Source organism: Setaria italica, chromosome VI, assembly GCF_000263155.2.
Source record: "Setaria italica strain Yugu1 chromosome VI, Setaria_italica_v2.0, whole genome shotgun sequence".
In the NCBI taxonomy this organism is placed as follows: Eukaryota; Viridiplantae; Streptophyta; class Magnoliopsida; order Poales; family Poaceae; genus Setaria; species Setaria italica.
In genome coordinates, this window is record NC_028455.1 from 779,818 (window position 1) to 804,802 (window position 24,985).

The 24,985-nt window shown below is 49.2% G+C and overlaps 5 protein-coding genes and 1 pseudogene across 5 annotated transcripts; 1 reads left to right on the forward strand and 5 right to left on the reverse strand.

The window, feature by feature from the left end:
* Positions 1-940: 940 nt before the first annotated feature.
* LOC101772330 (extradiol ring-cleavage dioxygenase) lies at positions 941-4,604 on the reverse strand. Its single transcript, XM_004972415.4, has 3 exons — positions 4,346-4,604; positions 1,595-1,968; positions 941-1,507 (listed from the first exon to the last, which is right to left on the reverse strand). The coding sequence occupies exons 1-3, from the start codon at positions 4,580-4,582 to the stop codon at positions 1,315-1,317; spliced, it is 804 nt and encodes a 267-aa protein (XP_004972472.1). The 5' UTR covers positions 4,583-4,604; the 3' UTR covers positions 941-1,314.
* Positions 4,605-5,584: 980 nt separating this feature from the next.
* LOC111257658 (formin-like protein 5) lies at positions 5,585-7,389 on the reverse strand. Its single transcript, XM_022827664.1, has 2 exons — positions 6,262-7,389; positions 5,585-6,157 (listed from the first exon to the last, which is right to left on the reverse strand). Exons 1-2 carry the CDS (start codon positions 6,943-6,945, stop codon positions 6,134-6,136), a joined length of 708 nt encoding a protein of 235 aa, XP_022683399.1. The 5' UTR covers positions 6,946-7,389; the 3' UTR covers positions 5,585-6,133.
* A 3,513-nt stretch (positions 7,390-10,902) lies between these two features.
* On the reverse strand, positions 10,903-11,981 carry LOC105914626 (annotated as a pseudogene).
* A 139-nt stretch (positions 11,982-12,120) lies between these two features.
* Positions 12,121-17,099, reverse strand: LOC101772737 (succinate dehydrogenase [ubiquinone] flavoprotein subunit, mitochondrial). The gene is made up of 16 exons (XM_004972416.3): positions 16,873-17,099; positions 16,522-16,677; positions 15,831-15,918; positions 15,518-15,664; positions 15,298-15,438; positions 14,788-14,873; positions 14,609-14,701; positions 14,453-14,516; positions 14,166-14,309; positions 13,890-14,077; positions 13,624-13,798; positions 13,367-13,537; positions 13,117-13,186; positions 12,903-13,023; positions 12,768-12,805; positions 12,121-12,525 (listed from the first exon to the last, which is right to left on the reverse strand). The coding sequence occupies exons 1-16, from the start codon at positions 16,945-16,947 to the stop codon at positions 12,423-12,425; spliced, it is 1,860 nt and encodes a 619-aa protein (XP_004972473.1). The 5' UTR covers positions 16,948-17,099; the 3' UTR covers positions 12,121-12,422.
* A 2,109-nt stretch (positions 17,100-19,208) lies between these two features.
* Positions 19,209-20,754, reverse strand: LOC101773148 (uncharacterized acetyltransferase At3g50280). The gene has a single exon (XM_004972417.2). The coding sequence runs from the start codon at positions 20,752-20,754 to the stop codon at positions 19,348-19,350; it is 1,407 nt and encodes a 468-aa protein (XP_004972474.1). The 3' UTR covers positions 19,209-19,347.
* A 3,286-nt stretch (positions 20,755-24,040) lies between these two features.
* On the forward strand, positions 24,041-24,979 carry LOC111255661 (pentatricopeptide repeat-containing protein At1g71490-like). The gene has a single exon (XM_022827558.1). It carries the CDS (start codon positions 24,041-24,043, stop codon positions 24,977-24,979), a length of 939 nt encoding a protein of 312 aa, XP_022683293.1.
* The last annotated feature ends 6 nt before the right edge of the window (positions 24,980-24,985 follow it).

Genomic DNA, 24,985 nt, shown 5'->3' on the forward strand with positions numbered 1-24,985 from the left:
ACACACCTCATCGTGGACCCCCGGTACATTAATTTCTCTACGGGGTCCGGGAGGGGCCGGCGCGCCGGTATGGCGGGGGCCGGCGCCGGCGGCCCGGCGGCGGGGGGTGGCGCGGGAAGGTGGGGGCCCGGCGGCGGGGGGCGGCCGCCCGGTGGCGGAGGGTGGCGGCTCGGCGGCGGAGGGCGGTTCGGCGGCGCGGTGTGCGGGTGTGCGCGGGTGAGTGCGTGAGGGCACTCCGCAGAGTAAAGGTAGGAGATTGCGGCCACTCCAGTCCAATATCGGTAAGTGGGGCAGGTTCGGGTATGTTGCCGAGTGTCAACTGTATGACACTCAGCAACTATATTGTGTGCCGAGTGCACGTGTCGTGCAGTTAACACTTGTAAAATAAATTGATATTTCATGTTATCCATTCTCTTATTTCATAACGTGTTTTACTTAATTTACTTAATTTGTTACGATTAACTTTGAAAATTTCTTATCAAATTCACTCAACAATGCATATTTAATTTTTTTATTAATATTATTTCATTATTTCATATAGCTCAAATTGAATTTATATTAATTAAAAATTCTATAATTGCAGTTAATAAATTAAAATTATCAAACGGATCCGAAAAATTACCAACATTTAATATGAACCAATCTATATTGTCTACTGCCTATACAAAAAGTTTTGAAGTCAAACCCCAATTTAACCGTCACTTTAACTCCAAATCTTACCAGATTCTTCTCAACGCTACGATTTTTCTTCGAAGATGCTCTGGTTTGTAAGCGTCATACGTGATAAATTGTGCGAAACCTTCTCAATTTTTTTACCACAGCCTCCATGTACGATATCATGAGATCTTGACAAATCTCATAATTTTCAGACTAAGTTTGCTTTTTTTAGAATTTAAAAACCATTCGACCACACATTCGTAGTCGTATTTCCTAAATAAAATGTTTAAAATATCTTTTTATTTCCCGGATAATACCTCAAACCGAACTCAATAACATGAATATCATTTTCCTACTCATTTCATTCCATTATTTGAATCACTCGCTGTTCACGCAGCTGAACTGAACCGATCGTGAGGTTGGAGTGGAGGCGACCACTCGAAACGGCGCAACCGCACAACATTATCAATGCACGATGCCACGCACCGACGACGATGACATGCCCGTTGCTTCGAACAAACGGTCATCATCATCAGTTCACGACCCAAATGCGCAATTAACAGCTACAGCAACTGCCTGCAGGCAATGGAGTTCCTCTCTTTCCCGTCTGTCTGTGTGCAAGCCACATGACAACAGATGCCGTGCGCAGTTGGGCCGTCAGCTGTTGGCGGTGAACCTGTAAGAGGCGTAGGAGATCGTGCCGTGGGTCCAGCTCTCGTGGATCTGCTCCGCCTTGGCGCCGTCCCCGGCGGCGCCCAGCGCGACGTGCAGCGGGTACAGGTGGTCCGGCAACGGGTGCGCCAGCTTCCCGTGCGGTGCCTTCTCCTCGTACCTGTTCACGTCCTCGTACCTGACCAAGACGACGACCGCATGCATCATCAGCAGCAGCATTGCTTGGCTCTGAGCTAGCAGTGATCAGTAGTACGTTCAGGTTTACCTTCCGTTGAGGAGCGAGTCCTTGAGCCAGGTGTCGAACTCGGCGGCCCACTGCGGCACGGGGGAGCCAATCATCGGCCCCAACTTGTGCAGGTTGTGGGCGGCGTTGCCGGAGCCGAAGATAAGGACGCCTTCCTCCCGGAGGGGCGCCAGCGCCTTGCCTAGGTTGTAGTGGTAGGTGCCGTCGCGGTCGGTCTGCACCGAGAGCTGCCACACGGGGATGTCGGCGTCCGGGTACATGAGTAGCAGCGGCACCCACGCGCCATGGTCGAGCCCGCGGCTGTGGTCCTCCTCCACCGGGCCGAACCCGGCTTGCTCCAGGAGATCCTTGGTCCGCAGGGCCAGGTCCGGGGCGCCAGGCGCGGGGTACTTGAGCTGGACGAGGATTCAGGATCAGAGAGGAAAAGTTCAGACTTCAGAGCAATTCAAGCATGCTCGTCGGAAGACTGAATGAACTAGAAGCATCGATCATCAAGAATCTCTGGTAGCCGCTCGATGGTTGACCTTTTTTTTTAATATGCGGTGGACATTTTTGTCTGAATTTTGATAGCAAATCAAGCTAGTCAGGTACCCTCATGGCAATACTACTACATTGTTGTATCGTCTTTGTCATAGAAATATAACTTTCCTTACTCTTTTTTACAAGACAACACAGCTACTTATGATTTTTTACAAGTTTCCCTTTGATGAAAAAGGATGTAACAACAGGCCTCAAAAGCATTTTTCCCGGCGGGTAAATGGGCACTGTGCTGGCGGACGGAGCACCCACCAGCAACTCTGAGCCAGCACAAACGAGGGTGCTCGCCCGCCAGCACAGACCGCTCCGCCAGTATAGGTATTTTTGGGAAAATAAAGCTGGCACGGGGCCGGACAGGGCACATCCATGGGCAGACAGGGCGGCATGGCAGAGATGGCGGCGCCAGGGCATGGACAGCGTCAAGTCGGGGGAGGAGGAGCGCGTCGGAGCAGGTCAGGGCTCGGCGGCGTCGCGGGAAGGAAGGCTTGTGCAGGGGCGGTGGCATCAGGGAGGAGGAGGGCTGGTGGAGGGGTGGCGTTGTCAGGGAGGCAGGGCCGGCAGAGGGGCAGGAGTCGTCGGGCCAAGGAGGACTGTTGGAGGGAGAGAGAAGCGTCGGCGGAGTGGGGACGGGACGTGGTGGCACCACGGGAAGGAGGGCCGGCAAAGGGGCGGCGTCGCGAGGAGGGCCACCGGAGGGATGCGGCGGCGTACGTCATCGGGGAGGAGGGCTAGTGCATGGTAGCGGCCGTCGGGGAGGACATGATTGGCTGGGAGAGGAGGAGGAGCACGGCCGCCAACCACCTCCGGTGCTGAGGCCTGCGCTGGCCTCTGCGCGTCGCCCGCCACCAGGGCTGAGGGGCCGCACCGCCAGCTACCGTGCCGCTCCGTGCCCCGCCACAAGGTGCTACGGGGTGGCGCGCTGTCGTGGCACCATGCCCTCCTCCTGTGCCCCGGTGCCCCCCTCCGCTTGGCCCTTGGAAGATGAAGTGAGAGGAATGGATAAGAAGAGAGAGGAAGAGGGAAGGGATAAGAGGGGAGGGATACATGGAGAGGAGGTTCGGGCTAATGGGAGAGCTTAATTTTGGAGGTACAGATCGCTGCCGTGGCGGAACATGATTCTTTCATAACTTTGTAATGAAGTTTTGGGCAGCTAAACGATTTTAAAGGAAATATTTATCAGCTACAAAATTTTATATCTCGTTAAGCACTATAACTTTGATAGAGAGCTTCTTTGCATCCGAAGTCATTTAAAAATTTTAAAATTCAAGATTTCAAAATTAAAGAGCTTAAAATAATATTTTGAGCTATTAAACAACTTTAAATAAAAAAGTTGTCAACTACAAAATTTTAGATCTAATCTAAATTTACAACTTTGATATAAAGTTCTTATTAATCCGGGATTGGATTGTATGCAAAAGTTTGTATTCAAAAAATATATTTTTCAAACTTAATCCTTCAATCCTTAACATCAAATGAAAAACTTGTATATTTGTGACAACTTAATGGGTATTTGAGTTGAAGAAACTAATTAAGTCAAAAAAAAATTAGGTTTTCTATTAAATTTGTAGACATACAATAGGTGGAATAAAAATTTAGTGATGGAAATAAAAAATATAGTTCATTTGAAAAGGATTTAAATACAGACAGGCTATGCCAAAGTTGCATTGTGGAGATTTGCAATGGCACCTAAAACATTTTTTTAGTATCATATTAGCTGCAACCTACCTTCTCAAGAAGCAGGAGTAACACATACGTTATATAGAAGCATAGAGTACCAGCCAGTAGTAAAGAGTTGGTGGATGCCTCTACTAAGTGGAATTGAAACTTAGAGGTCATACAAGCGCAAAAAAAGTAACTACAAAATGAATGCGCTTAACTAACCACACGTTCAAAAACACCAAATACCAAATTTCAATTGACCTCAAACCTAACAAGTATGATATACCGTTATCTACATTATTATAGCAGAATGTACTAAAGTACAGTAGTAACAGTAGCTAAATTATGACTTTCTTTTGGAAGGACAACAGGATAGTAGCTAAACTATGAATCATTAGTGAAACTTGTGCCTGCGAAAGAATTCAGTAGAGCTAGATACCATCACAGCAAAAGGACGTACACCTTACTGGCAAAGATCCTTTTCACGTTTTCGATTTTGAGATGTTGAAAAAAATGGAAATTGCGGACCAAACGGATGCCAAACCAGCAGAAATCGGGAGGAGGAAGAGAGAGGACCTGGTACATGGGCTCGGGGAACGGGATGCCGTTGAAGTCGTAGATAGTGTCGTTGCTGCCGCGGATGACGTTGACTGCCGGCGTGGCCGTCTCCCAGTGCCCCGACACCACGAGGATGGCGCGCGGCGGCCGGTCCCCCGCGACCCGCTCCGGCAGCCACGACTCGAACAAGTGCCGCACCGGGACGTCGTCGATGACGAGCGTCGGCGCGCCGTGCGACAGGAAGAAGGTGTCCATGGCCGGGCCGCCGCAGCTCTGGCCTGGTTCTGCCCCATTAATATATCAAAAAAAAGTGTTTAAAAAATGCGCGCGTGCGTCCCGTTTTGTTTAAAAAAATGTTTGGTATGTGGTGGAGGAGGAGGAGGTGAGTTTAAAATGAGCGGCACGACGAATCTTTGCCTTTTTCGTCGGAATCGAGTCGGTTTGCCGGCCCACGTCGTGTAGTCACCCACGATGGCGTGTTTTCGTGATTAAAGCGGATTTGATTGGGTTAGCCCATTATTTAATTGATTGATCAAATAAATCTCAAAACTCATTAGGAGTGGTAGTTACAAATATAATAAAATCAACTTAAAAATTGAGAGGGTCTTCAACCAGGTGGAGTCATGCTGCACCTATTGAAAAGTTGAAAGAGAGATAGCAGAATGCCACATGCGTGCGTTTGCTCAGCTCGCCTTGCCTTGTTCCGACGATCTGTGTGCATGAATTTTGCCGGAAGACAAGACCTCTGAAGTTGCGCCCTTTGCCAGAGATCGTCGGATAAATTTGTGGCCGGTGGCATCATTGCTAAATTGCCGCCTTCATGGAGAAACTTTGGAGTCCTCTACCTGTGTGCCGTTATGAAAGTTTGTAATTACGCACAAGCTATTGAAAAGGATGAGCTCCCAAGAGTGCCATCGTGCTGAATTTCTTTACTCTCGAAGCCATTCCGTCCACATTGGACGTGATTGGTTGCTCCAGGCATGGGGAGCCGGTATGGAGGACCGGTCGAGGCTCACGGGAGGCAGGCTGAAATCGTGCAACGAGCTGTGTTTGGTTGTCTTTGTTGTTAGTCCAGTATGAGACGGAATCGTGTTTGGTTGCATGTATGGATAAGAGTTTTGGGTGTACGTCACACGGGCCCTGCGCGTTCACGACACCGTGCCATCCCGGCTCGTGAGGGAAGGTCGTTTTTGAGCGGATGGAGGGATGCGGGATGGAAGGGGTGGAGTGAACGAGAGGGTGCAACCATATGATGCGGGGAGAGCAACCAATCACATCCAATTGCATGAGATGATGCCGAATGGCCCTTGGACACCACCATCCCACCTACCGATCACGTCCATTTGCAACCAATCATGTTCAAGTACATAGGATGATGTCGGATAGCCGTCCGGACGTCACCATCCCACCTACCAATCACGCCCATCCTGTTCAATCACGCCCATTCTGTTCCTTTGTCGCCATTTGGAAGCCCTGACAAGACCGAGCAGCAAAAATGTCCGAAATACCCTTCGTCCCTATCCTCTCGCGTGCTCTCTCTCTCGTTCGCCTCCCGTTCGCGCTCGCCACGCCGCCGCTCTCGCTGCCGCCCTCCCTCGTGCTCAGCTCGCCCGCGCCGCCCGCGGTGGCCTGGCCAGAGCTCGTGCGCGCGCCTTTCGCCGCCTCCTCGCCTCGCGCCACGCCAACACCGGGGCGGAGCGAGCTCACCCGCGCTCGCAGCGTCCGCCGCCGCCCTTCTCGATGTCCCAGACGCGGCGCGGGATCTTGAGGAGCTCCCCGACGACGACAGCCCATTCAACACGAAAATCACACCATCTGCACGAGAGCAGACTAGAAAAACCGCATCCAGACCTTCAGCAATCGCGTCACGATAGCCCAATCATTGCGTGAATGAGGTTCATGGATGGGCCTTGCCGCCTTGGGACCGGAGTTACCTGGGGAGGCGGGGCTTGGAGGCCTCTGCGGACACCACACCATCGTCGACAGTGGACGCGCAGCACCGTAGCTGCTGCGGTGGCAGCGCCACCGGCGGCGCGAATCAGAGGAAGCCGGCCCAGGGGACACGCGCGCTGGGCAGGGTGCGGCCACCCGCGGCAGTGCGAGGCCGGAGGCGTCGACCATGGCGCGGGCAGCCGGAGATCTAGCGGCGGCGGCGGCGGCGGCGGCTGCGCGAGGAAGAGATGCGACGGCGGTGGAGGGAGGAGCCGCGGGTCACTTGGGGGCGGGAGGCGGAGGAGGAGGAGGGGGAAGTGGCGGCGGCGAGCGGGGCATGCGAGGGGAGAGGGAGGAGATATAGAGGCGGCGGCGGTGGGAACGGTGGACTGGAAGGAGACCCCCGATGCGCACGTGTTCAGGGCCGACCTCTCGGGGGTCAAGAAGGACGCCGCCAGGGTCGAGGTGGAGGACGGTGGCGTGCTGGTGATCAGCAGCGAGCGCGCCAGAGAGGAGGCCGGGGAGGGCGAGGCGTCGACCGGGCCCGACGTGCCGGCAAAGCGGCCGCGCCCGGGGGGCACCTCGATCCGGAGGAGGAGCCCCACCGGCCGTGGCTGCAGCTGCTGCGGGGAGGGCGAGACCCGCAGCGGCGGCGGGGAGACGACGACGGGGGAGCTCAGCAACATTCTCTCTCTCCTTGTCAATCACCGGGAGCGAAGAGGGGAGGGAGATGGAGGGAGGATTCCTCCTTCTCCAGCGCCTCCCGCATGCTGCTCCGAGGCTGCGGCAACGGTTGCTGCTCCGACATTGCTCCTCCCGCTGCAGTTCAGACCTCCTTGGCCCTTCGTGTGCACAGGGAAGAGAAGGGAGAGAGAGAAAGTTTGGATGACTGACAAACAGATCCTACTGTAGGGTAAAATGGTCATTTCACCTATCTGTTTATACCGTTAGATAGAAAAACAGACGGAATGGCTCAGCACGATGGCACTCGTGGAAGCTCATCTTTTTTAATGCCTTGTGCGTAGTTGCTATTTTTCGTAATGGCACATAGGTAAACGACTCGAAACTTTGCTGCTACTCTGAAACATAAGAGATAAGAGTTCATTTGAAGCCGATCTGATTGGCACTCTTGATGTTGAGGAAAAGGCGAGAGCTAAGGATTGATCTGTGTGTATGAATTTTGCCAGAAGAGAAGGCCTCCAAAGTTGCGCCCTTTGCTAGAGATCTTCCCTGAAGAAGGTTATGGGCTGCTCTAACCAGCGCAGATTCTAGACTGGCCGTATGGAGACAAAATTCACCTCCCGCTAGTGCAGCTTCTTTTTGCGGTTGGTGTAGTAAGCGTTGGAACTGCCTAGATGATGTTGACATGTCGTTCCGGTCAGTGGAACTCCCCATTCAGGTTGGCACTGAGCCAGTGGGCGTCTAGGTTGGGCTGATCGCGGCACTCCTCTTGGTGCTGGTCGTCGCGGTCATCACGGTGGCAGTAGTCACGACGGTTGTCATCCCTATGGTAGTCGTTGCGGCAGGATCGCTTGTACTCTACCGAGGCGCTGAGCTCTTTTTTGAGGACTATGCAGTCCCGAAGATTACGACGTGCGTCCTTGTGGAAGGGGCACAGAGCATTGAGTGTGTCGTTGAAAGCTGCTCGGCCTAGCAAGGTCGCCTTCAGCCATGAGGACCTCGAGGGCCCTCAAAAATCCTTCTCATTTCTAGGACCCACTCATATGTGCCTAAAAATCAATTTTCAATGGCGGCACAAGGGATGGGCTGCCCCCAGAAATCCTTCTCATTTTTAGGACCCACTCACCTCATGAGCCGTCTTAAAAGTTATTCTCTCCATTATTAAATATATGAATATAACGTTGTTCACTTTTTACTTTAAACTTAATCAATACTCCATGCGTCTCAAATTATAGTTCATTTTACTTTTTCAAGATTCATAGATATTATTATGCATCTAGACATAGAATATATATAAGTGAATAGCAAAATCTATAAATATAAAAAAATAAAACGACCTATAATTTAGAATGGAGGGAATAATATCTAATTAATTAGTAAGTAAACTAAAATGAGTATAATTATGTCTATTGATAAAAGTATTTTAGATTTAACTTGTAAATTTATCTATTTACAAGATATTTTGAACATGAAGGACCAAAGTTAATTTCAAGGAAAATCCCAGGGACCAAGATATTCATCCCTTGGAAAAAGTAGATAGATGACTACAACGGGTGTTGTGCACCCGTGTCCATACACCCACAGCACTTCCCATCCAGCTGGGCTAATTAACAAAGACCTGGGCCCTCAAAAGTTAATTAAAGACCTAAAAAACCAATGGCTCCTCTGATGCTGATCATGACTTGATCATCAAGGCAGTTGCTAAGCAGGATTAGGCACAAAGGTTGCGTGGTGCCTGGTGATCGAGGTGGCGTCCTCCGATCATCCTCCATTCCCGACCACTTCCTCGTCGACGTCGCCCACGACAACCTCTTCCACTACGATGTGAGCTACCCCGCCCTCCTCCTCCATCCCCCCAGATCTACTTGTTCCTGCTAATATACATGCATGCATGCCTGGTTAGATCTAGTGGTTAACTTGTTATCGTGTGAAATTTGGATGCGTATGAGGTTGATCATGCTCCCGTTTGATCGTTGCATTTTACTGTCTACCAGATCCGGTTCTCTTGAGCTGTTCTTGTGCTTTCGTTTGTTCTTGGTTGTGTGGGGAACGTTGCAGGGCAGTACATGAACACCTTGCGCTTCCGATCTCATCCGATCCGCGCTCAATCTATCGCTCATGGATGTTTGGTTGGAGCTAGCGCACGTACATGAACACTGTGCAGCATAGCTTGACTCGAGTCACGGTTCTTGGGTTTTACAACAACGAAGGAAAAATTGTGACATTCTTACACCCTATGCATTTTGGGTGGTTTCAATAGTAATTTTGCATTTTCTAGAAATTTAAAAATCTTAGTTTAATTAAAAAATTAATAACTAGGACTTTTACAAAGAATATTACAAGAACTCCACTAATTAGAATGACTAAATATGAGCTAATTATAAAACTAATTACACAGATAGAGGCTAATTCGTGAGACATGTAAAGGGCGATGATATGTAACTCCCTCGAAGTTTTCGATATCCTCATGAATACATGCGTACATGTACATGTACATTGCGGGTAGGGAGGCAGTTCTTTGGTTTTTTTTCTAGGTCATTAGGTCGTTGATCCAAAAGGTCAAAGGTCAACCAATTAAATCATCTTTATTTTAAAGCATGGAAATTTTGAACGAGAATGATTTAAGCTTGTGATCTTGAACTAACCCCTTGCATCCATAAATTGCAGTTTCCATAATAATGTTGCCTATGCTATATTTAATAAATCGTTGCAATTAGTGAGATGATCTATAGGTTTTATATACCCGTATCAACATAGTTTGCATATATATACCTGGTGGTTTCTTCGGACTATATATGCAGAACACAGTACATCTGTACATGCATCATGTTCATATTTTGATGTCATGCGCCTATTTGTTTATTTGTTTATTTGTACGTAATTTTAGCCTTCTAATGTACATCTACAATGCTAGGTGTTATGATCACTAGTAGAACTCCAAGGATCATTATATTTTTTGCCTTTTGATATTTAACATTTCTGATATGATATTCTGTTGATGCCCTCCCAAATTTAATTTCATCGGGTACACGTTATTTTCTGTAGGTCCGTTATAAAAAAAAAGAGAAAGTAACCTAACTTGAACGTCTGTAATGAAACGTGTAGACTAGCTAGTGGTGGTATATACGACGATACAAGTCACTACAGAAAAAATGGATCTACTGTGGGTTGGAAAATACCCTCTGGTATCGTTTGGCTTCAAATTCAACCGGTACGAGAGGGTATTAAAAAATTCGGCTCTCTCCCACCCTGCCAGCTCCTGCTTCCCCGCCTACGCCGCGCCGCCGGGCCCCTCCCCTGCCTACGTCATGCCCTGACCACCTGCGCCGCCGCTCCGCCCGCCCCGGCCACCTGCGCCGCTGCTCCGCCCGCCCTGGCCACCTGTGCCGTTGCCGCCGTCCACCTCGCCCCGCCGTTGCTCCTCACCGCCGGCGAGGGGCGAGTGGATGGGGAGGGGAGGGGAGGCATGCAGGAGGAGGGCCGGGGGATCGAGGGATCGAGGGAGGCGGGTGATCGAGAGTGGGAAGAGGAAGAGTGAGGGAGAAAGGAGAGGGACGGGCGACGGGCGCGCAGATAAGGATGCGGCGGAGTAGAGCTCAAAAAAATCTAAGTGTTTGAGCATAACGCAGGATGGGGGCTCCGGTACTAGTTTTCTAGTAGTGAGTGTAGCGTACTTATGGTGGTGTGTTTATGGTGATACCGGTGATGTCTGGATGGCAACTTTGGTTGTTACTGACTCTTATGACTATTATGAGAATATGAGATGGTACTGCTTGAGTTCATTAAGCGTGGAAAAACAGCCGGAGCAGATTGTGGTTGGCGTAGGCAAAATTTGGGAACTATTCTGTGCTGAACACTGGACTTGTCCTGTTGCAATGCATACGGATCAGAGATTATCTCCTTTGAATTCTAAACAAAACCGGCCAAGACGAGCCGTGCGAGGGCCACCGCGCGAGGCACAACACCTCCATCCCCCATGCTCCCTCCGCCGTCTCAACCCCCCTCGTACACCGTCGCTCTCCCGTCCACTTCGCGCTGCCACTCCGCACGGCCACCGGCCTTCCTTCCCTAATCCCTACCCGAAGTCGTTGGCTCGTTGCTGAGCACGTCGAGCCGCCGCGAGTTCCCGGTCACCACCGCCGGGTGCCACCACACCCTGCCAGGTACGCGAAACTTGGGGTCCCGGTGCCACGTCGCCGCCGATCCGACCAGCGACGCCGTCCACCCAAGCCTGTTGTCTTCCAGGACCTCGCCTGCGGTTGCCGTCGCCCGTGCAGCGCACCACGGCGTTGCCTGCGTAGGGACGGGGACGGGGCAACCGGCGGCGGGACGGAAAATAATGTTCTCATCGTCGTACGTGTTCGCCGGCCGGCGGCGCCGATGATGCTTTGGCTGATGCGAGACCAGGTGCTGAAGAATTGCCAGAACGCGTCCCCGTCGGCCACGCCGTGGTTGAGGGACATCGCGACGAACGCGCCGTCGGCGAGCGAGAGCTCAGTGACCTGCGCGCGCGCGAGTCCTCCGAGGACGGGTCGGCGGGAGCCCGTACGTCGTCGAGGCGTCCGCGCCGACCAGTCCGTCGAGTTGGAAGAACGACCAACCAAACCACGCGTGGGACGTAGAGAGGCTCCGCGACGTCGGCCACGATGACGCCCGGCGCCCCGGCGGCGTGCACGAACTCGGCGCCGTCGCCGGTGCAGCGCAACAAGACGGTGACGGAGGTGGACCCGTCGTCGCCGCGGCCGCCACTCTCCGCGACGGCGAGGCGGCCAGCCGGCGAAGGGGTGGAAGCGGGCCAGGGCGCGCGCGAAGGACGACGCGAGGTGTTCGACGAGGCGGTCGTCGCCGCCGCCAGCGCCCGGAGGACGCACGCCCTTCTGGATGTGGTCGACGGTGAGCATCTGGAGGTCCCACGGCGTGAGGTGCACCGTCTCAGGCTTCGGGCTCGTCGCCCCGCAGCCCGGCTTGGCACGGCCGGCCGGCATGACGACAGCCGGCGGCACGGTCACCGCAGGCATGGCCGGAATATTCCCGTGCAAATTCAGTGTCTTTTTTGCGTTCCAACTAAAATTTGGTCAGCCAAAAGCAAATGCAATCGGCATTTGTTCGCTGTTCCATGAACGCAGAACTAAAACGGAGTACTGGTCGTGCGTTCTCCAACAGGTAAACACATTCATACATTGCTTCCAAAGGACCAACTGAAAACAGAGCATATTTTGCACACCACCAACGTTAATCACCCCGACACACGCATTGGTTCAGGTAGAGCATCACCATTTACCAACCCATCAAAATTTCATTTACACAAACGTCAATCAGGCATTAGCATGTGTTTTCTTCTTTATTCCTATCAAATTACACCATACAGCCTTAAAACGAAAACGGCAAAAATATTGGTCACGTTCTCAGCCAGGAATGCCCATCTCCTGCTTTATTAACACCTTACAGAGAATTCCTGAGGTGTCAGGCCTGAAGTGATCAATCAATAAACACGCGCTTTGGGTGGGAATGACTCGACTTCCTCGTCCAATGTGTTCATGTGCACCGGCCTGTAAGCCAATCGGACCTTCTCATTCTCCCAGTACCTGTACAAGAAGAAACATCAGTAAATCGAGATGTTACTGAATGGCAGTGTAACGCATATCATACATTTGTGCCGCTATAGATGTTGGTTGTTGAATTTATGTTACTACTGCTTATATTTTATGAAGTCCATAGATTGGCTTCTGTGATGCTGCGACATCTGTCATGTAAATGATGCAGCACAAACAACAGGAGAAATTGTTTTTTACATTTTTCAGGAAGCTTAATGAACAGAGATACTTACCCCAGTGTGTGCTTCATCCACTTCTCATCGTCTCTTGTCTGTAAGCATGGAGGGAAAATGATTATCACAACATATCAGCATGAGGTAGAAGTAAAAGGAAAAAAATAAAAAGAAACAGAGAGAGCAGCTGCAAACCGTGAAATCTTCACGAGCATGAGCTCCTCTGCTTTCCTTTCGAGCCTCCGCTGAATGCATAGTTATGCATGCATTTATCAACAGATTTTCCAGCTCAATGGTCTCTATCAAGTCGGAATTCCTGTGGAAACAAATCATAAAGGATCAAAATGGATGAAAAATGCATCAATACAAGCCAGTAATCAGTTCTAATGAGGAAGATTGAAGAACATACCAAATGAGACTCCGATCACTGAGCTTCACATCATGAAAACTTTCCCATGCTTTGCTAATCAGCTTACAACCTAATAAACAAAAGGTTGGTGAGAATAGATGGCGATTTTGTTTTCCACAGATAGCAGTCCTAGTAGAGTTTTTGTATCCTGCTTGTTTCCTTCTATTAATAGTTCTCAGAAGTATATCATGACAGGTGACAATACTCAGCAGAGCAGGGTGTGGAGCTAGACAAAGGACACGAGGAATACCTTCTTCAAGAGTTTCTTGTGTACGGAATACAGCAGCATTGTTTTGCATAACACGCTGCATGTTGAGACGGATCTTGGAAGTTGGCAATGACCCATTGGCATTCCTCAGTTTGTCCAACCAGGCTATGGTCTTTTCTCCAGCATCTTTTTCAAGAGGTTTCTGCTTCTGACCTATAACACAGTGCAACACGGATTAGGATCATCAGGAAGAGAAAAAAGGTAACAAATTACCAAGTAACAAGAAAAAAAAAACTTGCCTGGCTTAGAAATATCAGCAACCCTGTTCGCACAAGCTCTGCCGAAAACAACTATGTCAAGGAGTGAATTTGCGCCTAGCCGGTTTGCACCATGGACAGATGCACACGCTGCTTCACCAGCAGCCAATAGACCAGAAATAACAGAATCTGGATTATCACCCTTGATATCCACTACCTGTTACGCAGAACAATAGAATAGAATTTCTATTATAATACCAGCAAGTTAAACCCATGCTAATCATGTTTACTGCATATTCAACACAAACCTCCCCATGGTAGTTTGTTGGGATACCACCCATATTGTAGTGCACAGTAGGCAAAACTGGAATTGGCTCCTTGGTGACATCAACACCAGCAAAAATAGCAGCAGTTTCAGAAATACCAGGAAGCCTTTCCTTCAGAACTTCAGGCGGCAGATGGTTCAGATGCAAATAAATGTGGTCCTTCAATGGCCCTATAGTAATCAGATGAAAAGATAAGTTCCATGTGGAAGGGGAAAAACCTCTAGGCACCTAACATGAAATTAGTGCTGCAGCACATACCAACACCACGGCCTTCTCTAATTTCCATTGTCATCGATCTTGAAACAACATCACGAGAAGCAAGATCTTTTGCCGTAGGAGCATATCGTTCCATGAACCGTTCACCTTCACTGTTTCTAAGGATACCACCTTCACCACGGGAACCTGATGACAAAATGAGAACAAGGTATATAAATTGTCAGAAAAAGAAAACTATTCACCAGCAGGAATATACCATCAACAGACTTATTAAAAACAAATGTATTGCCTAAGGTAAGCACAGGAAGAAAGGGTTGGATATATACAACCTTCAGTAATCAGGCATCCGGCACCGTAAATGCCCGTAGGATGGAACTGCACAAACTCAAGATCCTGCAATTGCACATACGAGGAAAGCATGATCAGGACAGGAACATGGGCTAATAATAATAACTAATAACACAGCCCTGGATAAAAAGACTGACTTGAAGAGGTAAACCAGCACGTGCGACCATAGCATTGCCATCTCCAGTACAAGTGTGTGCTGAGGTTGCTGAGAAATAGGCCCTGCCATAACCCTGTGTTCATAAAGCAAAAGCAAACTCATCACTATTGTCGACATAATCTAAACAATTTTGTACTTCCAATTCGTAAGATGCCTTACTCCTGTGGCTAGAATTGTATTAGAAGCACGGAAACGGTGAAGGGTGCCATCCTCCATGTTTAAGGCAATGACTCCCTGACAGTTGCCTGTAAAATTGGTGCAAGTTCATTAATAGGAGTTTAACCATGGACTGCTTAAGCTTCACATCACCCGATGCAAGTAGCAAGAAAAATACAGGTATATGAATAACATTATGCACATTAGTGCAATTACAGAGTTGTAGGCAAGTAATCCTAACTACTAGAAAGAATGCGTACTATATTTCAAAAGCAAACCTAGGTTCATGAAACACCATAGTGATTAAAAGAGACAAACACAGCAATAATGGGTTAAGACGTAAAAGCGCTACAATCCTGTAAGCCCAACAAAGCACCAAATCTTGGAAAAGGGTATAGAGCAACTAGTGGCAACTTATGGCATTCTTCTCTGATCCACCCTTTTTAAGTCTTGCAGTGTAAAGTACTAGGTTAAAAGGAAATTGACAGCATTAAAAAGAAGAAGTTTTCTTACCTTCATTGTCCATGATAAGGTCTAATGCAAAATATTCCACAAAAAACTGAGTATTGTGCTTCATTGCTTGACCATATAGTGTGTGTAGCATAGCATGCCCTGTTCTGTCAGCAGCACAGGCACAACGGTAGGCCTGTCCACCTGATGATGACACACAGTTAAAGCAAGCAGACTACAACAAGTGAGAGGGTGCTTTTCGAATAGGTTTCAGAACTATGACCTTTTCCAAAATCTAAGCTCTGTCCTCCAAAGGCACGTTGGTATATCTTTCCCTCTTCGGTTCTTGAAAATGGTAACCCATAGTTCTCAAGCTCTATAACAGCTTTTGGTGCTTCTCTGCACATATATTGAATAGAATCCTGGTCACCTGGAAATGAATGAGAATGGCAAATTTAAAAAATGTCAAAAATATATGACACTTGGATAGTTACTTGAAGAAATCATTCCCTGTTAACCCTTATGAAGAGAAACTATTTTAAGCTAAAGATGTCAGTGCTTTTCCAATGAAACCTAATCATGATAAATTAGCTTACCAAGCCAATCGCTTCCCTTAACAGTATCATACATATGCCACCTCCAATCATCTTCAGTCATGTTTCCGAGCGCAGCATTTATGCCTCCCTGGTAACACATTCTTGCAAGTTAATGCTTAAAATGGCACTGCATAGTCTAGAGGAAATATTCATGTGTCAATGCTGAAAAACTTGCATCCAACCTAGATCTACTTAACAAAATCAAACTGCTGCTGTGCTGGTTGAGCCATGTGAACTAGGGTTATAAAAGGTATGAAACAAAGAAAATTGTAACTATAAACAAGAGGCACCACATCACAATACAAGAATAACTTGATGGCAAACCAAAAGACATACTTATTAGTCATGCCTGGTCAGTATGTTGAAACTAATTTTGGTTACATATACAAGTTTTATGCTTCATGTTTTTCTCCCCTAACATAGTGCCAATTATAAAAACCCAAAATCACACCTCCTCCTTAAGGAAGCGCTGGATTAAAATCAGATGATCCATGGCTCCTTCAAATAAAATGGACACAAACCTATTACTCAAGCTAGCACCTAGCAGTTCAGCACTAGTTAACAAATTTCACTAGTTTAAGCATTCCTTAGAACAATATTACTGAACAGAAATCATGCCATCGGACAAGCTAGTTACCTGTGCAGCACTAGCCGCCTGAGTAATAGTGATAGGTTATGCAGCAGCAGTTACCTGTGCGGCGACAGTGTGCGAGCGCGTGGGGAAGAGCTTGGTGATGCACGCCGTGTTGAAGCCGTGTTCGGAGAGGCCGATCGCCGCTCGGAGGCCCGCGCCGCCGGCACCCACCACCACCGCGTCGTACGTGTGGTCCACCACCGTGTAGGACGACTGCAAAAGGAACGGAATCCGTCACTGCATTCTCATCCCGTGACAGCCAAACTCTGCTAGGAAAAATTTCCTAATCCGTGTGGCAGATCCCCGATTCCACGACCGGCGTCCAACCAGCAAACGGGCGGGGGAATCCGAGAAAGGGAAACCGGATCGATCGAGCGGAGTGAGGCGGATCAGGGCCTGGGGCCGTACCGATGCCGTGGAGAGGAGCCTGGAGGCGGAGGCCTTGGCCCTGGAGAGGCCCCGCGAGACGCAGCTGCGCCACATCGCGAGCGGAGCAGATCTCGCGGCAGCGGCGCCGCGCGAGCGGGGGGGTTCTGGAGAGGGGGAGGGTGGTGGTGGGAGAGGAAGAGGAGAGCGGCGGTGGGGGAACACGACGGCGGGCGGGGGGAGGTTGGCAGGGGAAGGTCGTTACGTTTATTCTCGGGAGGTAGGGCTTTGGAAGGGACCACTTTGCCCTTCGCATATCCGGATTTTTTACTGTAATACCATTCCTTATTTTTGCGTCGAAAAATATAATTCCTTGTTTTTCTTCATTCTTCACGTTCCTTTTGGCACTCCGTTTGAGATAATATGCTCTTGAGATACCTTTTTATCCATAAAAAAAGAGAGATAGCTTTTTCATCCATGAAAACATGTAGCCTCCTCCTCCTGCATATTCCCGATTAAGACATTCCTCCCCAGCTCAATATTTGGAGGAATGTCTTGATCAAGATATTCCCGATCAAGACATTCCTCCCCCATGATTCAAAGGTTGCATCGAGGGAGTAGATAAGATAGAATGCCATCGTAAAATATCAAACAGCAAATCAAATCGATTGCCACACATCTTGATCATACTATGCAATAGGGATTGTATGGATCATGCCCAACTCAGCCTTCATTAGTTTTAGCTCAAAAACCTATATTATTTCAGCTCAATTTTTATTAGGTCCCATCCTTAAATTTGTTAGGTTATATTGTTTTAGACCTTTTAACCACTGAGTGCAACCATAGCATGTATTTCATATTCTACTCAACTGATTTTACTTACCCAACAAATTAAATTGGTCGATGGCAAATCCTAGGGAGTTAGCAAATGATGGAAAAAGAAACTCAGAGAGTTCCTTGTGCAAATTAATCATGGGCTACTGATAGTAGTCAATTTGACCAAAAAAAGAAGAAGAAGGGCAAATGCGTAACGTGATGAAGGTGGCCGGGCTCCTTCCTTGACGTGAGGGAATTGTTGTGCACTTCAGTGGAGAGCGCCATGGCCACGATCGTGGCTTCGGAAAAGGATACGCGGCCCAGCCATCGCCCAAGCAAACCCACAAAGCACCAAGTCATCGTCAGTTCGGAATTGGCCGTGATCGGCCACAGCAGCGTGTCCGTCCACTTTTTCCTTCCTTTAATTTCACGTGCAGTTCTTGATGCAGGAACCTTTTATAAGTATCACATAACCTGTCAGCTAGCACTGTGTGATATACCAACCGTTTTGAGAGTTAGGATCAGTTTGGCAGGGTTCCAACTGAAACTCTACCAAACAGTTTGGTTAAAAATAGCTCCACCCTAGAAACACTAGAAGAGTAGGAGCCGTTTTATACAGAGAAGCCGGAGCGAAAAATAGTGGCTCCGGTTCTTTCTCATTTTATGAGGAGCTGAACTCCTATCAAACTAGCCCTACTGGTGGAACACAATTAGGAACGAGCATTCCATGTTACTGCAGATGTTGGTGGTACCTATCTGAGACTGGTTATTGAGTCCACAGTGCTTAATGTTGCAATTAAACATGAGCCTTCAGCCACCAAACAGATTATATATGCTGAGCAAGACGGCCTGCTGGGTTGTGCGATGTTGGTGGGCCACAGGTTGCGCTATGCACCACTGGGCTTTGTGGGCTGTCCGATGGATGGTGCGGGCCCAACTTGGCCGATCCGTATCCAGCTCATGGGCCAGAAGCCTGTCCAGTCCGATAGCCTGATTATTCATCTACACGGCCGCTGTAAAGCTGCGTATGCTCTGTGGCTGAAAACTCTGAAGGTGACCGTGTAATGATCAAGCATGGCCTTCACTGAACATGCATGCAAAGCTTATGGCAAGCCAAATGCAAAAATCAATTTTAATTTTTCTCAAAAAAAAAGCACGCCATCATATAGCCACAGGCCCACAATGATCAATAATCTCAATTCACAAGTGTTTGATGAACACGTACTTTCTATTTTCTAGCTAATGAAGTTGTCTTTCACCTTTCCTATAGTAAAGCACACTTGGCATTCTGAGCTAGAAATCGTGGTGACACGTCACGATCTTAAATTCATAATTTCAAAATGTTTAATTCCCTCTGTTCTTAAATATACGACGCCGCTGATTTTTTTCATTTGTTTGACTATTCGTCTTTTCTACATATATTTTTCAAATAGATAAACCATTTTAAATAGATCCAACAAATTAAATCTTAAGTACATTTCACTATAGACAAATGATACATATTTTAATTTAGTAACTCGTTCTTAAACATGTATCATTTTAATTTAGTAACTCGTTCTTAAAAAAAACGGAGGGAGTACTAGAGAACGAACGAGTACAACACTTACATAACAGTTGAGCGGCTACATGCACATGCAAACAAAACAATATTGAAGTCTTCCACGAAGGAAGCTGCTTTAGTGATCGATGCACACGGTCACCTCACGCCGGCAAGCTAACCGCGTCCATGAACTCCCCGTCGGCGACGAGCCTCTCGAGCGCGTTCGGCGCGACGCACAACTCCAGCGACATGCTCCCTCCCGGCTCCGGCCCCTCGTACACCGCCGCCTTGCCGTCGGCCTTGTTCCCCGCGCCACTCCGGACGGCCACCGGCCTCCCCCATCCGAAGTCATTCCCGAACACGTCGAGCCACGGCGAGCTCCCGGTCGCCAGCGCCGAGCCGGCGGAGGACAGGTCGGTCATGAACATGAACTCCGGCTGCCGGGCCCACCGCTCCATCGACTTCCTCACATCCCCCTCGTCGAACGAGGCCTCGGCGCGGTTCAGCAGCCACGCCGTCCAGCCGAGCCCGTTGGCCTCGATCTCGCCCGCGGTGGCCTCCGCCTTGCCGAACACCATGGCGTTGCCGACGTAGCCCGGCGGCATGCCGTTGACGCGACCCCGGCATCCGACGACGACGGAGTAGGACGTGCGCTGCTCCGGCGGGAGGCGACGGGCGCGGCACACGGCGCGCCAGAGGTGCGCCAGGACCGCCTGGAGCGAGGAGATGGCGGCGGCCGTCCCGGCGATCTCGTCGTTCGCCCGCGCCGTAAGCTTCTCGACGCTCGCGGTGGAGAAGGTGAGGAAGCATTCCTGCACCGTCGTTCCATCGAACTGCGGCCGCACGATGTGTTCCAGCTTGGGGAACGGCAAAGGGATCGGCACGGGCCAGGTCTCGACGAGCCACCGCCGGAGCAGCGGCGGCGGCGTGGACAGGTCGCCGTCGCCGCCACCGCCGCTGCGTCGGTGGATCTCCGACCATGTGTTGAGGAAGTGCCAGAACGCGGTGCCGTCGGCGACGGCGTGGTTCAAGGTCACGCCGACGAACACGCCGTCGGCGAGTTCGGTGACCTGCACGGACAGCAAGGGGAGGTCCTCGATGGCGGCGGCGTCGGGGCCGAGGACCGGGTCGAACGAATGGAACTCCGAGACCACCGGTGGCGTGTGGACCGAGGAGACGATGTCGGCGGCGGCGACACCAGGCGCCGTGGCGTGCACGAACTCGGCGCCCTCGCCGGTGCACCGCAGGGACACCGTCACGGTCCCGTCGCCGCGCTCGTCGGAGGCGAGCCGGCCGGCGAACGGGTAGAACCGCCGCAGGGCGAGCGCGAACGAGGACTCGAGGGCGTCGGCGAGGACGTCGCCGGAGAGCGGAGGGTTGGGCAGGAGGATGCCCTTCTGGATGTAGTCGGTGCGGATCAGGCGTAGGTCCAGCGGCGTCAGGTGGATCACCTCGACCTCCTCGTCTTTCAGCGGATGGGAGCCGTTCACTTTCACCGTCGTCAACGGGCGCACCGTGCGCCGGGAGACGACCCGGACGAGGTGGCCGCCGGTGGCGCCGCCCTCCATGTATGCGGCAGCTGCTTTCTTGGAATTAAGACGTGTTCTTTGGGCTGCTTATGCAGCAGAGACAGTACAGCATCCAGCATATGTGCATTAAGCAAACAAGCAAGAAGAAGATGCTTACGCAAATCGCTTCTCTGGCCATCACACTGTTTTCTCCGGTCATACACAGCTGCTAAGTAAACTTTTTTAATTCCTTTCTTTCAAACCTAATTAAAATAGGGTCTAATTGACATGTGTGCTGCCTGCATTGAATAATTGAACTAATGTGTTCCGAAATCCTCGTTTAGTTTATACTTCCCCTGTTTCAAACTATACGTCGTTTTGAATTTTCTAAATTCATAATATTTGTTATGTATTTAAACATAAGTATATATCTATAAATTGAGACGTATAAATTGGTCAAAATGACTGATACGTAGTGGTAAATAGTCCATAAACATGCAGAATTGCAAACTAATTTATTCACTATACGTGGGTGAGAGCCTTCGTTGATTGGGAGAGAGAATTCACGTTCATGTTGCGCTTCCAATAACCTAATCAGCCTCTCGAAGATGCTCATAGAAATGAAGTTGCATGTATGTATTCATAGGAACGAGCATGCTTACTAGTATACGAGAAAAAAAATGCCCTGATTTCCAATTTTTCTCCCCATCCACCACACATACGCATATGCGTCCGAGCGATGTGACGAATGCGTAAAACGGCGGCGCCGGAGCAAGGTCGCACCACCAGTTCCAAGTGAGCCAGTCAGCAGCACGCTATACTAGTCAAAGTTCCAACCGAAGAATTGCGTATAGAAAAGTATTTTTCTCTTGTAGAAAAGCTAGATCACAGCAAGTGGTGTGTCGTTCACAATAAAGTGTACTCATGTTTAACTTAAAATACTCATTTATAGTGTCACCATTAGTTCCATTTTCTACTTAATAGTTGTGTCTATAGGTAAGGTCGTCAATTAAAATTCCAAATTGTCTAATAACTCAACTAGACTGCAATGGTCTAGATTAATCACACCCCACTTCCTCTTCCACTTCCTCTTCATGGTAACATATTTCTAGGTTTTTCAAGATATGAAGGGGTACCTCCAATGGCCCCATCTCAGTCTCAGCTATCTTGAGTGGATCCGCCTTAGATTAGATTTTTTTTTTTTACTTGCATAGAAGAGTGAGGGGAGGGGAGAGAGAAAAGGCTAGCTCTCAATTAGACCTGAGCATGCCGAAATCCTGATTCATTTCGAGCTGAAAAATTGTACCCAACCATCCAATAAGCTTTGCCAAGCTCGTGCTTCCTACTTTTCTAGTAGAAAAATGAAATTAATTTTTTAGGCGGGCTAAAATCGATGCGAATTTTTTTTAAAGCTTGTTTTTGCTGACCACGCCTAACGAACCCGGCAACTGCCGTGGGCGGGCCAAAATCCTCCTGGCTCGGGTCAGGCTCACAGGTTGAGCTAGGTTTAAAATGCTTAGGTCTATTTTCAGCCAAGATCTAGCTAGGGTCCATGCAAACTGCTCTAAAAAATTAACACTACGCAAGTGAAGCAGCAGCTAGGAATTCACTATATCTTGTGATAGTGCGGTAATGCTTCTCGGCATAGTGCTGTGATGCTTCTCTCCCGGTTTCTAATGAGATCGACAATATCTTGGCATTATTGTGGCAGTTGGCTCTACATAGCAACGACTAGTCCAGTATGCATGATGAACTACTTAGCGATAGTGTAGTGTAGAGTTGTGGAGTCTTCGATGGTTGATTTACGTGGTATTGGAGTGGTGATCTGGTTGTTGTGATGTGTTAAGTGGTAGTTTCTTTTGGACAACCGACCGAAGTCATTGGTTGACTTGTTTAGTGCTGCGTAGTTGTTTTTTTTCCTCATGTGTTGTGTTGCCTAGTGTGTGAACTTTTCTTTTCTTTGTTTTTAATACAGTAAGCAGCTCTCCTGAAGCTTCGTTCAAAAAAGAAAATCTGTTGAAGCTGAACTGCTCTTCCGGAGTACTAGCATTTCAACCAAGGAACCTTCTGCTGAGCGCTGAGATGGTCAAACGTACAGTTGAGTGTTACACATGGAGGACGCCACAGGTATAGCAACTTCAAAAGAACGCTAATCTTATCCTCAATACTTTCTTTAGAGAAAAAAGAGAAAAAACGAACTCCAACAGTCTACTCAAAACTTCACAAAAAAATTGGCGACGCGAAAAAACACCCCCTCACCCTGTATATTTTCGTGGCGTCGAAGACTTCCCAATCCCCCGAGCTCCGTTCCCGCTTGCGTCCCGTGCTTGTTTTTTTTTTTGCCGTGCGCCGCCCGCGGCGCGTCGGTCGACGCTGCTCGCCCCGCGCGCCACTCGCCCCGCCACCTGCTCGCCCTGCGCTAGCCGCACCAGTCACCCCCCATCAACTGCCTCTTCCCCATCTTCCTCCTCAACCTCCTCCTCCTCGCCGTCCACCACCTCCACATCAACCACCTCCGCAGCCTTCTTGGCCACCGCCGCCGCCTTCTTGCAGGCCATCTCGGCCGCCCGCTCGTCCGCCTCCACCTCCACCTCCGGCTCCATCCCGGCTGAGCAGAGCTTCTTCTTGCGAGCCATCCCGGCTGAGCAGCATGTGATGTCAGATGCAGACAGGGATGCGGATGAAGACGTAGATGAGCAGCCTATGATGCAGATGCAGACAGGGACGCAGATGAGCAACCTGTGATGTCCTGTGATGTCAGATGTAGACAGGGAGGATGCCGGCACGATGGAGGAAGGATGCGGACGAAGAGGATGCGAGCGAGGCGAACGGGATGCAGATGCGCGCTTGAAGTGGATGGGGACGGGGTGGACGCCAGCCTCCGACGGGATCTACGAGGAGGATGGAGCGAAGGACGTCTAGGCTACCTGGCGGGCGGTGTGCAGTCACCAGTCGAGGGTCAGGGAGACGGGGAATTTGTTTTTGACGAAGGGGATTCCTGATCGTAATGGGATGATGTAGCTTGTTTTAAATTATTGAGGTAATTTTTAGCGAGCTGCTCTGGTCTAATGCGTTTTTAGGGGAAAAAATTTAGTCTCGTTTTGGGAACTTTTGAAGTTGCTCGCAGATAAAAAGGGGGAAACACCGCCAATAATGTATTTCACGTTGAATTTGTTGACTCCCAATAAACTTGGGACAATAGCCCACCACGCCATCAGCCCCTGCTCTTTGGATTTGATGCTGGAGCTGGGAAAGGGACATGCTCAGTTCTGCCTACCGTCTGTTTAGAACATGCTCAGTTCGGAGCATAGCAACTTGGAATTCATTGCTAGCAGGATTTGCTTTCATGGACCAGGTCGAGGAAGCTATGTTACTTTTCAGAAAGATGATTGAGTCTGCTGTCGTTCCAAATGATGTTACTGTGTTAACTATGCTTTCACTTGGTGCACGTTTTGGACACCTCTGTCATGGAAGGGAGATGCACTGCTACATTCTCAAGCATGGATTAACTGGCTCTAACTTACTGCAGAATTCACTTGTGGACATGTACTCAAAGTCTAGACAGATGGCAGCTGCCCACAGAGTGTTTGACCAGATGCAATGTCAAGATAGGCACGCCTACACTTCATTGATTTTGGGCTATGGAATGCAAAGAGAGGGTCTTGTATCACTGGAGCTCTTTGATAAGATGATTGCCAACAATATCAAGGTGGACCATGTAACTATGGTTGCTGTTCTGTCAGCATGCAGCCACTCTGGGCTGGTAACTCAAGGGCAACTAAGGTTTGCTGAGATGATTGATGTATTTTGCATTGCACCAAGGGTGGAGCATTTTTCTTGCATGGTCGATTTGTACTGCCGTGAAGGTTTGCTGAAGATGGCTGAGGAGATGATTAACAGGATGCCATTCCAGCCAACTGCTGCAATGTTGGCAACTCTAATTGAGGCTTGCGGAATCCATGGCAAAACAGAAATTGGGGATCGAGCTGCAAAGAGGCTGCTGGCAATGAGGACGAACAACCCTGGTCACTACAAATTGATTGCAAACATGTATATATCAGCAAAACGCTGGCCAGAACTAGCTAAGGTTAGATCTTTAATGAGCGGGATGGAGCTAAATATGATTCCAACTCATTCCTTACTGGAGTCAGAATATGGCGAATGTCCAGTTGAACAAGATTATTGCTTAAACCGCAGTATGCCTGGATGCTTGTCTGATGACATGACAGATACTGATTTCTCTAGTAGTGAGGAAGTGAAATTTAATGAAGCTTTTGGTGGGTAACAATAA

Coding starts and splice junctions, on each gene's coding strand:
- LOC111257658 (XM_022827664.1), bottom strand. CDS start 6,945: ATGTTGCTGAGCTCCCCCGTCGTCGTCTCCCCGCCGCCGCTGCGGGTC. Junction 6,158..6,261: donor TCCAAGCCCCGCCTCCCCAG/GTAACTCCGGTC, acceptor CGGTTTTTCTAG/TCTGCTCTCGTGCAGATGGT.
- LOC101773148 (XM_004972417.2), bottom strand. CDS start 20,754: ATGGAGGGCGGCGCCACCGGCGGCCACCTCGTCCGGGTCGTCTCCCGG.
- LOC101772330 (XM_004972415.4), bottom strand. CDS start 4,582: ATGGACACCTTCTTCCTGTCGCACGGCGCGCCGACGCTCGTCATCGAC. Junction 1,969..4,345: donor TCCCCGAGCCCATGTACCAG/GTCCTCTCTCTT, acceptor ATCCTCGTCCAG/CTCAAGTACCCCGCGCCTGG. Junction 1,508..1,594: donor GACTCGCTCCTCAACGGAAG/GTAAACCTGAAC, acceptor CGTCTTGGTCAG/GTACGAGGACGTGAACAGGT.
- LOC101772737 (XM_004972416.3), bottom strand. CDS start 16,947: ATGTGGCGCAGCTGCGTCTCGCGGGGCCTCTCCAGGGCCAAGGCCTCC. Junction 15,439..15,517: donor GAGCTTAGATTTTGGAAAAG/GTCATAGTTCTG, acceptor TGTCATCATCAG/GTGGACAGGCCTACCGTTGT. Junction 14,517..14,608: donor GTGCTGGTTTACCTCTTCAA/GTCAGTCTTTTT, acceptor GTGCAATTGCAG/GATCTTGAGTTTGTGCAGTT.
- LOC111255661 (XM_022827558.1), top strand. CDS start 24,041: ATGGACCAGGTCGAGGAAGCTATGTTACTTTTCAGAAAGATGATTGAG.